Consider the following 15,004-nt stretch of genomic DNA (forward strand, 5'->3'; position numbering starts at 1 on the left):
TCTAAATATTCTATAACATGCACAAATGTATTTTTATGTTCAGAAAAAAATGTAGAAGGATTTTTTGAAGTCTTTTCCAGTTCTGCAGACAGAGCCCTTCCAGGCCTGCAGCCCCCCTCTCACTGCAGGATGCTCTGATGCAGGTTGCTGCTGGGGGCATTGCCCTGTATTTGCCAGGAGCCAGCCTTGAGCTCTGTTAGCCTGTATTCTGGCCCTGGTTTTACCACTAACTGGCTGCAAGACCTTGGACAAGTCATTTTATTTCCCTGGGCTTTGAGGGTCCTCATTTATAAAACAAAGCATCTGGATTTGATGATCTTCAGGGGTTAGATTCTGATTCTGTGATTCCGATAAACTCAAGAAGTCCAGGCATTTTTTGTGAATAAGTTTCCATGATTTATCCTTTTCCACTCCATGTATCTTAAACAGGGGATTCTTATCTGAAGGTAAAAGAATGAATCTCTAATGATAGATTCTCATATCAGGCTGTGAGTCACCTATACTTAAATAAACACAGACCTAATAGTTTTCTGCAACTCAGCATCCTAGGCATTATCTGTCCCTGCCCCTTCAGGACAAAAAGAGGAGGAGCTGAGAGGGCCAGGGACCTTTCCACATCAGCCTCCAGGCCTGAGAGGGAGAGGAGGGGTGTCTCTCTGAAAGCTTCTTTCTCGTCCCTGCCCCCTCCCCCAGCTGTTTACTACTGTCTGCTTCCTTCTGTCTCCATCCTCTTCCCTATGGGTGAGTTGGGCTTATGTCATCATGGTTCCCTGGTGGGCTGGTGGCTCAGCCACCACAGCCTGGGGAAGGAAGGAGTATGACTCATGCCCCAGATCCAGTGAGTCAGGCAGGGTGGGCTGGACCAGGGGTTTCCTAGGACAGGAAGCAGGTTCTAGGTGTGCCTTAACTTCTTCCTGGCAGGGGCCCTGCCAGGAGAGGGTATCCATCTTTCTCCCATTCCCATTTCTGTGAATTCATTCAAGAACCTCTCCTGCCAAAGAAAATGCCACCTCTTCTAAGCCTCAGAAGATTGTGTCTGGGTGGGGCCGAGACAGCCTCTTTGAGGAAGGAGATGGATAGACCACTGTTAGAGCCGAAGAGGATGAGAACTTCCCAGCTCAACCTCTCAAGTCCTGGCTTTCAGCCCAGCTAGGTTTCAGAGCTGGGACAATTCCTTAGGAGGCAAGAGTATTTGCAATGCCCTGGAGCTGCGTAACCTTGGGCAAGTTATTTAACTGCTTGGAGCTTCAGTTTCCTTGACTGGAAAATGACATAATAAACACCTCATGGGGTTGCTGTGCATTAGATAAAACCTAGCACCTACTACTATAGGCCTGGCTTCAGAAGGTGACCAGCCGATGTTCATTCTGAATCAGAATGGAAGCCCCGCTGCTTTGGGGCTTCCTGGGAAGTCTGAAGGCCAGTTAGTGCAGAAGGCTAGAGTGGCCCATTGGGCTGGCACGCAGTGACCCAGACCCTGCAAGTTTTCCTTGGGGCTGGCAGGTGGGAGGGGGGTTGGGGGGAAGTAACATGTCTACTACAGACATGTAGAAGCAGCACTGTGTCCAGAGCTCCAGGGCAGGGACTGGCCTGGGAGCTGGCTTCGGTCTGGTTCTGAAAGACACCCCCTGCCTTCCACAAGCTGGTTCACCTTCTTCCTCTCTAGAAACTTCTCTTCTCTTACAGGCATCTGAGGGCCTTTCCCATGCCTGGTGAAGAGTCCTGACAGGCCCTTCAAACTGGAGCACAAATAATATGGGCCTGCCCTATGACTCACGCCCACAATCCCAGCACTTTGGGAGGCTGAGGCAGGAGGACTGCTTGAGCCCAGGAGTTCGAGACCAGCCTGGACAATATAGTGAGACCCTGTCTCTATAAATAAAAATAAATTTTAAAAAATGTGTGACTGTGTTCTAAGGATTGCTAGACAGAATCAGTACTATTGTACTGAGTTTCCTTCTGTTCCAGGCTCCAGTATGGCCTGATAGAACATTGTTGTTGATCCTATCTATTTAAAATGTTAGCATTTTGTTCATCCTGGATTTTTTGACATTAATTTTGATTTAAAAAATGCACTAAAATATTATTTTTCTAGGTCTTACATGGTGGCTCTTGCCTGTAATCCCAGCACTTTGGGAAGCCCAGGCCAGAGGATTGCTTGAGGCCAGGAGTGAAGACCAGCCTGGGCAACACAGCAACACCCTATCTCTACAAAAAATAAAAATAAACCAGCCAGTCCTGGTGGTGCACTCCTGTAGTCCTAGCTACTTGGGGAGCTGAGGCAGGAGGATCTTAAGCCAAGAGTTTAAGGCTGCAGTGAGCTATGATCACACCACTGCACTCCAGCCTGGGTGACAGAGAAAGACCCTGTCTCAAAAAACAAACAAAAAAACAAAAAACCTATCATCTCTCTCTATATATAATTTATCTAGATTACTGGACTCCTTGGTGCCGCGTTAAAATTTGTCCTTAATGATGGCATTTTTGGCTTCATCTTTTTTGAGGGAGCGGGGTATATCTTGGGGACAGGGGGCCCTGCAAATGTGCCTGCCGCCTTAAAACTGTGACCTTCCTGTTACTGAGAGGTCTTCTCTGCCCCCATCAGAGGCCAGGATAAAATTCCCAAACCAGTTTCGGCTCACCCACTGTCCCATCTCCTACTTCCAATGAGCTCAGGAATGGCTCCAAATCCTGGAGTCCTGTCGGTTATGTTCAATTCGATAAGCGTTCCTCGAGGGCAATGCGCTAAGTGCCCGGGAAGCACCTGGCGAAGGACGCTGAGCAGATTGGAACAGTAAGGGGCGGGGCGCACCTGGATGGGGCGGGGCTGGCCGCTCTGTACCTGGAGGACCAACTACCGACCCTGGAGCACCTTTTGGTGGAAACGTCACGTCAGAAATCCCGACCTGGTCTGACTTCCTGCCCCGGGGCCTCAGGCTCTGGACACGCGCCAGGGAGGCGTCGCCCTGCCGCGTCGGAGCTGCTTCCTGGGCGCCGTGGGCGCGGACTGCGCGGGCTACGCGGGTGCGGAGGAGCGCGAGGCGCGGGGACGGCGCACCTGGGGTGGCCCTGGCGTGCGGGCGGCAACATGGAGGACGGCGTGCTCAAGGAGGGCTTCCTGGTCAAGAGGGTGAGTGCGCGTCCGAGCCTCGGGACAGTGCCCGGGTGGGGCCCCGCCGACGCGGCTCCTCAGAGCGGGGCCAGACGCGCGCCCCGGAACGGGCGTGCGTCTGGTCCCCATCCCCAACCCCCATGGTGGGACCGGGCTGCCTGTGGCCCTAATGGGCAGAGCTGCATGTCCGAGGGGACGCGGGGTGAGCGGTGGCTCTGCGCACAGGCAAGGAGGAGAATCCCACTTGGTTAGCGCAGTATGGAGTCGGGGCAGGGGTACTGAAGCCTGTGCCTTTTTTTTTTTTTGAGACGGAGTCTCACTCTGTCGCCCAGGCTGGAGTGCAGTGGCGCAATCTCGGCTCACTGCAAGCGAAGCCTGTGTCTTAATTAAAACTTGTTAAAATATTGTGAATGGTATGATATTTAAATAAAATTTACTAAGATAATATAGGCGTGCTCTGTAATTTACAACCTGTGAAGAAGGAGGAATGCTACTATGTGTCTTAAGCACTTATTGTTGGCCAGCCCTGGATATTGTCTCATGTCATCCTCCCTGCAGCCCTGCGGGTCAGTGGTACCTAATTGCCCCCCTTTCATCAAGGGGGGAAAACGAAGCCCAGAGGAGTTAGGGAACTTGCTCGGGGTGGTGAAGGCAGTGGGTGGTGGAGCCAGGATCGGGATCAGACCCACTCAGGTTGACCCAAACCTTTTCCTGCCTCCCGAGTGCCATACACGGTGGGTATTGACATCACTCTATTACAGATGGGGAAACTGAGGACCAGAAAGATGAAGTGGCTTGCCCAGAGCTCCAGAGCCAGTAATAGCTGGGACAGGAACTGCATGTTCTGACCTTCCCTCCTCAGCCCTTCCCCACCACCCCAGCTGGCCCAGGGCAAACAAGAGTGCAAACAAAAACTCGGTGCCTGGGATTATGGTAGAAGATGAACAAAAGAGCAGCTGCAAAAGGAAGTTTGTTATTTCAAAATTTTTTCCTGATTTGACCTTTTTTTTTTTTTTTTGAGACGGGGTCACCCAGGCTGGAGTGCAGTGACACAATCCTGGCTCACCACAGCCTCGACTTCCCAGACTCAGGTGATCCTCTCACCTCAGCTTCCCGAGTAGCTGGGACTACAGGTGTCCACTACTATGCCCAGCTAATTTTTGTATTTTTTTGTGGAGACAGGGTTTCGCCATGTGTCCCAGGCAGGTCTCGAACTCCCGGGTTTAAGTGATCTACCCACCTTAGCCTCCCAAAGTGCTGGGATAACAGGCGTGAGCCACCACACAGAGCATAATTTGAACAATGACATTAACACTAACCATTTATACTGCCATGATGGCATAGCAAAGAGACATATAAATCCAGGGCTGAGCTTTCTGGTTCTTCTACTGAGTTTTCAGCTTTGAGAGGGGAATGAAGAGGGATGAGGGGCCCTTCCTTTCATTGCCTCCTAGGGTGGCTGGATCAGCCCTAAAGTCTCAGATCACTTTCATTTTCCCCACAAAATGTGTCCACATGATGTTGCACGTTATTTGTACGGGAGAGCGGTGGCTGTTTGCTGTAAACAGTAAGCAAGGAGGGTAGAAGCTGATGCCAGATCAAGGGTCAGACTGGATAGAGCAGTACGAAGCGCCACGCCCACTTGCCACTGTGGCTGAACTGATAGGCCGGTTTCTCGCAGCATGTGGAGGTGGCTGCACCTCAGAGAGGCTACACATGGGGAGCTTCCGTCGTCCTAATCTCACATTTAACTGCAGCTTGGGAGGTGGGAGGGAGAGTGAGAGCTGGGCACGGGGCTTTTGCTTGGCACCGTTGATAGCTGGGCCCTGGTAGGGCCTGTGGAAGGATGGAGTTAACATGGAGACAGATCCTTCTGATAGAACTTTGGGAGTTTTGGGGGCCTCCTCCTGTTCCTGGGGGTTACCTTCCATCATTCCCTGTCACCCCCACCACCTCAAGAGTCAGAGGAGGGCTAAGGGCAGAGCCACAGAGCCCCCAGGATATCGCCAGGAGAAGGATGGGACTTCTCTTCTGGGTGGCCTGATTAGGGAATCCAGGGTGCAGAAAATGAGGAGAGTCAACAGATCTGGTGCCCATAAGCCCTTGGAAAAGACGGGGCTTGGCTGAAATACCTAGAGCTCATTCCAGCCAAACCCAAAGACTGGGATGGAGCCTGACCCTGAGGCAAGCGGAAGTCACACCCCTCCCTGCAGGGTGAAGGATAGAGCCCCAGAACCCCTGTCGTGGTCCCAGCCTGCTGAGTAATCCCAACTTTTTCAACCCTCCATATCCCCTTTCCTCTTAGATGGCAATAGCAGTCCCTATGTCCACTGGAGAAGTTGCAGGCTGTGGCAGGGGGATTCCGTAGTCTTAGGAGAGTTAAGAGCTCAGAGGTGGGGCAGGCCGTGAGCTGGAAGCCAGAGTGCAGAGCAGTCATCACCGGTGAAGGCGAAGCCAGAGACAGGCAGGGACATGACAGAGTTGGCTCTTAATCCCGCCCAGATGAGAAAGAAGCAGAGTTCCAGGCAAAATGCAGGGAGCTCATTGGGCCTGGCTCTCAGGGGAGTGGGGGGAGGAAAGTGGGGGATGAGCCGGGAGCAGGAGTGCTTTTCCTGGGAGAAGAGGCAGCAGCACTGCTAGGCGTTCCTGCCTGGCTCATATTGTGAATAACATTGCAATGAGAACATGCTCTGGCCTAGAAATTTTATGTGTAGGGCTCTATCCTTTGTTGTAAAGCTCTGTAAAAGCTTTATAACAAAGAGTTATTTTTATTTTATTTTGTATTTTTGTAGAGATGAGGTCTCACTCTGTTGCCCAGGCTGGTCTCAAACTCCTGGCTCAAGTGATCCTCTGGCCTCCGCCTCCCAGAGTGCTGAGATTAGAGGTGTGAGTCATCACACCCCCCTGTTATTTATTTATTTTGTTTAGAGAGGGTCTCACTCTGTTGCCCAGGCTGGAATACAGTGGCATCAGCAAGGCTCACTGCAGCCTCAACCTCCCAGGCTCAAACAATCCTCCTACCTCAGCCTCCCTAGTAGCTGGGACTACAGGTACATGTTACCACACCCAGCTAATGTTTTGTTTTTTGCTTTCTTTTTTTTAATTTCTTTTTTTTTTTTTTTATAGCAACAGGGTCTCACCATGTTGCCCAGGCTGGTTTTGAACTCCTGGGCTCAAGCAATCCTCCCACCTTGGCCTCTCTAAGTGCTGGGATTATAGGCGCCAATAAAGAATCATTTATGTGGTGAAAAAACTGAAAACTACCTGTCTGTCCCCACCAAATTACTAATTAAATTATGGTTACGCAGATGTTGAAAATGTTTATAGTATTAAAATCCGAAGAGTAAAGTGGTAAAATGTATGAGTAAAGAAAAAATATGCGTAGAAGAAAAAGACCAGAAGGAGTTCTGGAGACTAGAGGTGCAAAATTAAGGTGTTGCCAGGGCCGTGCTGCCTCTGAAACTTGTGGAGGAGGATCCGTCCTAGCTTCTGGTGTTTGCAGGCAACCCTTGGCATTCCCTGGCTTCTAAATACTTCACTGCAACCACTGTCTCTGTTGTCACGTGACCATCCTCTCCCTATGTGTCTCTTAGTGTCCAAATTTTCCTCTTCCTATAAGGACACCAGTCATATTGGATTAGTGCCCATTCTAGTCTAGGGTGACTTCATTTTAACTTGATTACATCTGCAAAGACCCTATTTCCAAATAACATCACACTTACAGGTCCAGAGGTTAGGACTTCAACATATCTTTTTTGGGGAAATACAATTCAACCCATAGCAAGTACCATCCCATCTTTGTTTTTCGTGTTTTATTTTATTTATTTATTTTGAGACCGAGTTTTGCTCTTGTTGCCCAGGCTGCAGTGCAATGGTGCAATCTCGGCTGACTGCAACCTCTGCCTCCCAGGTTCAAGTGATTCTCATGCCTCAGCCTCTTGAGTAGCTGGGATTACAAGCATGTGCCACCACGCCTGGCTAATTTTGTATTTTTAGTAGAGACGGGGTTTTCCGTGTTGGTCAGGCTGATCTTGAACTCCTGACCTCAGGTGATCCACCCACCTGGCCTTCCAAAGTACTGGGATTACAGGCATGAGCCACCATGCCCGGCCCTCTATTTTATTTTATTTTCAAGAGACAGTGTCTCACCAATTTACCCAGGCTGGAGCACAGGGACTATTCACAGGCATGATCATAGTGCATTGCAATGTTGAGCTCTTGTGCTCAAGCGAACTTCCTGGCTCAGCCTCCAAGTAGCTGGGACTACAAGTCCACACCACTGGGCCCAGCTGGCATCTCTGCTTTTCTCAGCGTTATGGGCAAGACCTTTCTGTGCCTCTGTTTCCTTATCTTTAAAGTTAGGGGTCTGCCGGGTGTGGTGGCTCACACCTGTAATCCCAACAATGTGGGAGGCAAAAGTGGGAGGATTGCTTGAGGCCAGGAGTTCGAGAGCAGCCTAGGCAACAAAATGAGAACTCATCTCTACAAAAAATAAAATAATTAGCCAGTCATGGTGGTACTCACTTGTAGTCCCAGCTGCTTGGGAGGCTGAGGTGGGAGAATCGCTTGAGCCCAGGGGTTTGAGGCTGCAGTGAGCTATGATCATGCCACTGCACTCCAGCCTTGGCAACCAAATGAGACCCTGCCTCAAAACATTTTTTTTTTAATTAAAAAAAATAAGGTTAGGGGCCAGGTGTGGTGGCTCATGCCTGTAATCCCAGCATTTTAGGAGGCCGAGGCTGGCAGATCACAAGGTCAGGAGTTCGAGACCAGCCTAGCCGACATAGTGAAACCCCATCTCTACTAAAAATACAAAAAATTAGCCAGGTGTGGTGGCGGGTGCCTCTAATCCCAGCTAGTCAGGAGGCTGAGGCAGGAGAATTGCTTGAATCCAGGAGGCAGAGGTTGCAGTGAGCTGAGATTGTGCCACTGCACTCCAGCCCGGGCGACAGTGCAAGACTCCATCTCAAAAAAAAGTAATAGTAATAAGGTTAAGGAATAGAGGAGGCTTTTTCCTAGTGTCTCTCCAGCTGTGACATTCTGTGTCTCGTAAGCCCATCCCTGAGGTGCCATTCCAGCTTATGGGCCCCTCATCCTTCCCTCCAAAAGGGATCCAGGGAACTCCAAGCACCCCCTGCTTCAGCTGGCCTCTGGCTCTAGCTAGCTGATTACAAACAAGAAACCTAAGAGAGAGGCTACTCTGTGCCCAGGGACAAGTGTCCAGGTGGAGGGAGGCCTGGGTTCTTCTTAGCATACCATTGTGTTATCGGCCTGTGACTCACTTTGCCTGGTGGTTTTAGACCAGTCACTATGCCCTCTGTGCGTGGTGTGGTTTATCTGTAGAGCAGAACCGGTGGTGCTTTCCTGCCAGGTTCGTGAGTATTCCAGCAGCCTCTAGCTGAGCTCCTCACTCCAGTCTCACCTGCTTCCTTTGGCTATTCCTGTGTTCGGAGTGATAGGTTTAACATGAAAACGTAAGCTTGCTGTCTTTCTGCTTAAAATCCTTCAAAGACTCCCCTTGAAGATCAAACTTTGTGGCAGAGAACCTGAAGCCCTTGCTAACTTGGTCCCCATCACCTCCCCTATGGAGCCCAAGCCATATAGAACCATGGGGAGTTTCCCCAAAGTGGCAGGAGTCCTATGCTCACCCCTTCTTGACTTCCTGACCTGCCTAACTCCACACAACCAGAAAGACTGAGCCCCAGTATCACTCCTGGGAATGTACCTACTCCCACCTCAGCCTCTCCTGAGCTCCTCCTTGGGGTTTGTATCATGCCCTATGTTAATTATTGATTGCTGTATAACAAATTATCCCAAAAGTTAGCATCTTTTTTTTTTTTTTTTTTTGAGATGGAATCTTGCTCTTTCACCAAGGCTGAAGTGCAGTGGCGCCATCTTGGCTCAATGCAACCCCCTCCTCCTGGGTTCAAGTGATTCTTGTGCCTCAGCCTCCTGAGTAGCTGGGACTACAGGCACCCACCACCACCCCCAGCTAAGTTTTGAATTTTTAGTAGAGACGGTGTTTCACCATGTTGGCCAGGTTGGTCTCAAACTCCTGACTTTAAGTGATCTACCCGCCCTCAGCCTACCAAAGTGCTGGGGTTACAGATGTGAGCCACCGCGCCTGGCCAAGCATCTTTGAGACAGAGTCTCGCTCTGTCGCCCAGGCTGGAGTGCAGTGGCGCAATCTCGGCTCACTGCAAGCTCCGCCTCCCGGGTTCACGCCATTCTCCTGCCTCAGCCTCTCCGAGTAGCTGGGACTACAGGCGCCCGCCACCACGCCCGGCTAATTTTTTTTTGTATTTTTAGTAGAGACGGGGTTTCACCGTTCACCGTGGTCTCGATCTCCTGACCTCGTGATCCGCCCGCCTCGTACAAGCGTGAGCCACCGCGCCCGGCTGGCCAAGCATCTTAAAACAACAAGATTTGTCATCTCACTGTTTCTGAGGGTCAGATATCCAGTAACAGTGTAGCTGCAAGACTGGCTCAGGGTCTCTCTTGAGGCTGCAGCCAAGAGTGACAGTCACCTGAAGGCTTGACTGGCTGTAGGGTCCAATTCTGAGCTCACCTACATGGCTGTTGGCTGGAGGCCTTGGCTCCTCACCTCTCAATCGGGCTGCTTAGGATATGGCAGCTAGCTTTTCTCACAGCAAATAATCAGAGAGAGGGAGAGAGAGAGGCAGAGGGAGAAAGAGAGAGAATGCCAATAAGAAGCCTCAGAAGACCTTTATAACCTAATGTCAGAATTGGGATACCATCACTCTGCCATATTGCCATACAGACCAACCCTAGTAAAATGTGGAAAGAGACTATGCAAGAGTGTGAACACTAGAAGGAGGGGATCACTGAGGCCATGCCAGTCATCTGTCCTGGAACTTTTCATACTGGGTGGGGTAGGTGTCTGTCTTCCCCACTGGATTAGGACAGAGTCTTGTTCATCTTTGCCTTGGTGCCATATTATTAATCATTGATTATTAAATGAATGAATGATTTCCCTAATCATCTCATCAGGATTTTTGTGTATTTAAATTTAAATGCATTTTTTCATGGTAAAAATAATACATTTGTATTAGTAAACAAACTCAAACAGTACTCAAGGAAATGAAAATGAAAATAAGTTTCTATTCTTTTTTTTCTTTTTTTTTTGAGATGGCCTCTTGCTCTGTCGCCCAGGCTGGAGCTCAATCTTGGCTCACTGCAACCTCCACTTTCAGGATTCAAGCAATTCTCCTGCCTCAGCCTCCTGAGTAGTTGGGATTACAGGCGCCTGCCACCACACCTGGCTAGTTTTATATTTTTAGTAGAGACGGGGTTTTGCCATGTTGGCCACGGTGGTCTTGAACTTCTGACCCCAGGTGACCGGCCTACTTTGGTCTCCCAAAGTTCTGGGATTACAGGTGTGAGCCACCGCACCTGGCCACCATTCTTATTACTCTGTATCCACTCTTACTCCTTAGGAGTGACCATTGTTTACATTTCTGGGGTATCCCTCCAGAAATTTTCTAAACTACAAGAAATAAGTATTAGAAATACTTATGTACTATATATATTTTTTCTGAGATGAGGTCTCACTCTGTTGCCCAGGATGGAGTTCATTGGTGTGATCATAGCTTACTGCAGCCTCGACCTCCCAGGCTCAAATGACCCTCCCACCTCAGCCTCCTGAGTGGCTGGGACCACAGGTGCATGTCACCACACCTGACTAATTTTTTTTATTATTTGTAGAGACTAGGTCTTGCTATGTTGTCCAAGCTGGTCTTGAAGTCCTAGGCTCAAGTGATCCTCCCATCTTAGCATTCCAAAGTGCTGGGATTACAGGTGTGAATCACCACACCCAACTCGAAATTTTAAATATTTAGAAGTATTTTCTAAAATACTACTACTAGAGGTTTGTTGTTTAGTTTTGTTTTTGAGACAGGGTCTCACTATGTTGCCCAGGCTAGACTTGGACTTTAAGGCTTGGGCAATCCTCCTGCCTCAGCCTCCTGAGTAGCTGAGACTACAGCTGCATGTGGCTACCAGATTTTTTTAGGTATCATACGAAGTAATATGAGTAAAAGTGCTTTGTTCATGTCAAAGACATTGCCACCTATTCTTGGTGCTTTAGACTGCTGAGTCTGACCTTGAAGGCTGTGCCAGTGGCCTACCATCTCTTAGGATTGGAATTCTTGCACTGCAGCTACACCAGGCACTACGTTGTTACCATATACATTTAGATTATTTTTCATTTTTTCATTATTATAAGCGGTGTTCCTATAAGTGTCAATACGTAAAACCTTTTCTATAATCTATATTATTTTCTTTCAAAAATCTTTTTGGCAGTCTCACTGTGTTGCCCAGGCTAGAGTGTGGTAGCACAATCACAGCTTGTTGCAGCCTTGACTTCCCAGGCTAAAGTGATCCTCCCACCTCAGCCTCTTGAGTTAGCTGAGACTACAGGAGTGTGCCACCACGTCCAGCTAATTTTTAATTTTTTTGTAGAGATGACTTCTCACTATAGCGCCCAGACTGGTCTTGAACTCCTGAGCTCAGGTGATTCTCTCTCCTTGGCCTCCGAAAGTGCTGAGATTATAGGCGTGAGCCACTGCACCCAGCCTCATATTCTAAATTATTTACTTAACAGAGATCCCTAAAGTGGTATTATTGGGTCAAAGGATTTGAACATTTTCATGAGGGCCACCAGCTTCTTTGAATTTCTTGCCTACATAGTACATCTTTTGTCATCAGTTTTTCTCCTCAGACTTCTCTCCTTTGCTATCAGTTAGGATTCTCAGTTGCTTGTAACACATTCCACTCTAGTGACTTTGAACAGAAGGGATTTCTTGGAGGACATATACAAACTCGGGAATATTTGACAGGCCAGAGAATATTTGGCTGGGATGCCATAAAGCCAGGGACCATACAGTCAGACAAAAACCCCCACAGTACTAGGTTGGTGTAATTTCTGTTGGAAGATGTTTCTATTGGAAGCATCACTGCTGACACTGCCACCTGTCCCTGATAACTCTGAGTCTGGGTATCAGAACGATATGCTCTTTTGCTACTGTCCTTGCCAAAATTTCTTGTTTTCCCACGTTGGACTACCATCAAACATGCATCAATGCAAAATGGACAAAAAATTTGAATAGACATTTCTCGAAAGAAGACATACAAATGGCAAAAAGGTCTGTGAAAAAGTGCTCAACACCATTGATTATCAGGGAAATGCAAATCAAAACTACAATGGGATATCATCTCACCCCAGTTAAAATAGCTTTTATCCAAAAGACAGGCAAACACAAATGCTGGTGAGGATATGGAGAAAAGGGAACCCTTATACACTGTTGGTGAGTATGTAAATCAGTACAACCACTATGCAGAACAATTTAGAGGTTCCTCAAAACATAAACAGAGCTACCATGTGATCCAGCAATTCCACTGCTGGGTATATACCCAAAACAAAGGAAATCAGTATATTGAAGGGATATCTGCACACCCATGTTTGTTGCAGCACTGTTTACAATAGCCAAGATTGGAAGCAACCTGTGTCCTCCAACACATGAATGAATAAAGAAAATGTGGTACATATGTACAATGGAATACTATTCAGCCATAAAAAAGAATGAGATCCTGTCATTTGCAACAATGTGGATGGAACTGGAGGTCATTATGTTAAATGAAATAAGCCAGGCACAGAAAGACAAATATCACATGTTCTCACTTATTTGCCGGCTCTAAAAATCAAAACAATTGAACTCATGGACTTAGAGAGTAGAAGGATGGTTGTTACCAGAGGCTGGGAAGGGTGGGTGAGGGGCTGCAGGGGAGGTGGGAATGGTTAATGGGTACAAAAAAAATAATTAGAAAGAATGAGAAAGACCTACTATTTAATAGCACCACAGGGTGACTATAGTCAATAACAACTTAATTGTACATTTTAAAATAACTAAAAGAGTATAATCGGATAGTTTGTAACACAAAGGATAAATGCTTGAGGGGATGGATACCCCATTCTCCATAATGTGATTATTATGCAATGTATGCCTGTATCAAAACATCTCATGTATCCCATGTATATATACTTACTATGTACCCACAAAAATTAAAAATAAAAAAATTTAAAGTAAAAAAATACATCAATGCCCCATGCATGGAATTGACAGAAACTTCCTTAAGTGGAAGGTACTCTGGGAAATGTAACATTTCGTCCAGGAAAGTATAACATCTCTGTATTTTTGTTGTTGTTGTTGTTCGAGATGGACTCTTCCTCTGTCACCCAGGCTGGAGCGCAGTGGCACCGTCATCTTGGCTCACTGCAAACTCCACCTCCTGAGTTCAAGTGATTCTTCTGCCTCAGCCTGCTGAGTAGCTGGGATTACAGGCATGTGCCACCATGCCCAGCTAATTTTTGTATTTTTAGCAGAGACAGGGTCTCACCATGTTGGCCAGACTGCTCTCGAACTCCTGACCTCAGGAGTTGGGTGATCCGCCCACCTCGGCCTCCCAAAATGTTGGGATTACAAGCGTGAGCCACCGCGCCGGCCTGTATTTGTATTTTCTGCCCAATATCTGTTGGTTGCATTTTTCTCCTTTTATATCACTAGTCTCCTTCCTTTCCCTATCATATTAGTTTATGAGGGCTGCTATAACTAAATATCGCAGAATAGGTGGTTGAAACAACTGAGATTTATTTCTCATGGTTCTGTATGTTAGAAGTCCAATATCAAGGTACCAGCAGTTTGGTTTCTTCTAAGGCCTCTCTCTCCTTGGCTTGCAGATGGCACCTCCTCACTGTGTCCTCAGTGGTCTTTCCTCTCTGTGAGCTCTCTGTGTGTCCAAATCTCCTCTTCTTTTTAAAATTATTATTGTTGTTTTAGAGACAGGGACTCACTCTGTTGCCCAGGCTGCAGTGTAGTGGCATGATCTTGGTTCACTGTAGCATTAACCTCCTGGGCCCCAGCAATCCTCCCACCTCAGTCTCCCAAGTAGCTTGGACTACAGGCACGTGCCACTGCGCCTGTCTAATTTTTATTTATTTGTTTGTTTATTTATTTATTTTTATTGATCGAGATGGGGTCTCCCTATGTTGCTGAGGCTGGCCTCAAACTCCTGGGCTCAAGCAATCCTTCTGCCTCAGCCTCCCAAATTCCTGGGATTACAGGCCTGAGCCACCGCAGCCAACCTAAATCTCCTTTTCTTATAAAGACTCTAGTCAGATTGGATTAAGGCCCATCCTAATGACCCCATTTTAATTTAATTCCCTCTTTAAAGGGGATGTATCTCCAAATACATTCCCAGTCTCAGGCACTGGGGCTAGGCATTCAACATACGAATTTTGGAGGCACACAGTCACACGGTTCATCCCATACTATTATTTTTTTTTTTAAGAGGCAGAGTCTTGCTCTGTCACCCAGGTTGGAGTGCTGTGGTGTGATCATAGCTCACTGTAGCCTCAAACTCCTGGGTTTAAATGATTGTCCCTCCTCAGCCTCCCAAGTAGCTGGGGCTGCAGGTGTGTGCCACCATGCCTGGCTAATTTTTAATTTTTACTTGTAGAGATGGCATTTCACTATGTTGCCCAGGCTAGTCTCAAACTCCTGGTCTCAAGTGATCCTCCTACCTTGCCCTCCCGAAGTGCCGGGATTACAGGCGTGAACCACCGAGCTCAGCCCTAAGATTCTTTTGCCCTCTCCTCTACTCCACCTCCCACCAGTCCACATACCATTAACTTAATTGCCTTCTCCACTCCCTTCCAGCTACAGCCTTGGGTGCCAGCAGTTTACTGCCTTGGATTCGGAAGCACCCAGATGTCCCAGACCAGTCCTGCTAGTGCTGCCCCAGGACCCCTGCAGTTGGGGCGGGGGGTGGTCATAGGAAATGGGGACCTGAGGCTGGGCTATGTGCAGAGCAGTA

General features: G+C 48.0%; 1 protein-coding gene across 1 annotated transcript in view; it reads left to right on the forward strand.

Annotated features, from left to right (window-relative positions):
- The first annotated feature begins 2,982 nt into the window (after nucleotides 1-2,982).
- Nucleotides 2,983-15,004, forward strand: part of PLEK2 (pleckstrin 2) — a 28,199-nt gene continuing 16,177 nt past the window's right edge. Inside the window, exon 1 of the mRNA XM_032180490.2 lies at nucleotides 2,983-3,130. Within this exon, the coding sequence (XP_032036381.1) occupies nucleotides 3,089-3,130 (42 nt within the window). The 5' untranslated portion in view covers nucleotides 2,983-3,088. The remainder of the gene's footprint in view (nucleotides 3,131-15,004) is intronic.

Source organism: Hylobates moloch, unplaced genomic scaffold (genome assembly GCF_009828535.3).
Source record: "Hylobates moloch isolate HMO894 unplaced genomic scaffold, HMol_V3 SCAFFOLD_16, whole genome shotgun sequence".
Taxonomy (NCBI): domain Eukaryota; kingdom Metazoa; phylum Chordata; class Mammalia; order Primates; family Hylobatidae; genus Hylobates; species Hylobates moloch.